The sequence below is a fragment of the Plasmopara halstedii genome (assembly GCF_900000015.1).
Source record: "Plasmopara halstedii genome assembly, contig: Scaffold_614, whole genome shotgun sequence".
NCBI classification, from domain to species: domain Eukaryota; phylum Oomycota; class Peronosporomycetes; order Peronosporales; family Peronosporaceae; genus Plasmopara; species Plasmopara halstedii.
In genome coordinates this window covers 978,639-979,549 of record NW_020187532.1, presented here as the reverse complement: position 1 = coordinate 979,549, position 911 = coordinate 978,639, and the positions used below count along the sequence as shown (strand labels likewise).

General features: G+C 46.3%; 1 protein-coding gene across 1 annotated transcript; it reads right to left on the bottom strand.

The window, feature by feature from the left end:
- Positions 1 to 176: 176 nt before the first annotated feature.
- PHALS_12222 (retroelement pol polyprotein) lies at positions 177 to 896 on the bottom strand (the record flags this gene model as incomplete). Its single annotated transcript, XM_024727730.1, has 1 exon — positions 177 to 896. One exon carries the CDS (start codon positions 894 to 896, stop codon positions 177 to 179), a length of 720 nt encoding a protein of 239 aa, XP_024578278.1.
- Positions 897 to 911: the final 15 nt, after the last annotated feature.

Sequence of the window (911 nt, the reverse complement as noted above, 5' to 3'; positions counted from 1 at the left end):
GGATCGGACTTATAAGCTTGCCGAAATCGATTCTTCATTTCCTCACTCATACGCACAGCGCTGAATGAGATCTTTAAGGCATGGTTAACCACATATTGCTGTTTTACCATCGGCTTGATAGACTTGGGTATCTTCTTTCCCGAATAAGGCAAATTGGATAATATCTCTAGATCGTGCTATTCGAGTTCTTGTAATGCAGCAACTTGGGCATTATGGCGATCTGGTAAGTTGTAACGAGCACAGCGTACTTCGCATGCGTGGCCTGCTAAGCCTAAAAAGCTCAATAAATCCTTGCGAGTCTTTGGCTCTGGCCACTTTTCAATTGCTCCGACTTTCTTCTTGTCCACTTGGAGTCCAAAACGAAATACTGTATGACCCAAAGAGTCCACCGAAGCGACAGCAAATGAGCATTTTGCCGGGCGTGCGTACAATTTCTCGCGGCGTAATGCTTCACACACAGCGGCGACGTGGCGACTATGTTCATCAACGTTCTTGGAAAACACGCAAATATCGTCCATGTACACCACAACAAAGGACAACTTGTCGAAAAGATAACGCATCAATCGCGACCAAATACCAGGCATTCCGGACAACCCCATCGGTGCCACAACCCATTCATATACTTCGCGATGCGTGCGAAATGCGGTGTACATGCGTGCAGTTGGCACAACAAGCATTTGATGATAACCCGATGCTAAGTCGATCTTGGTGAAAATTGTACTACCATGCATACGATCGAATAGATCTTCAATATTCGGCAACGGAATCCTGAGTATTTCGGTCTGGGAATTAACATGACGATAGTCCAGAACCCAACAAACAGGTGTATCCGGCGTAGCGGTACGCAACCACTCGCAACGTGACGGCATTTTGCCAGTTGAATCTTTCTTGGGCATGCCAAAGACATTCGA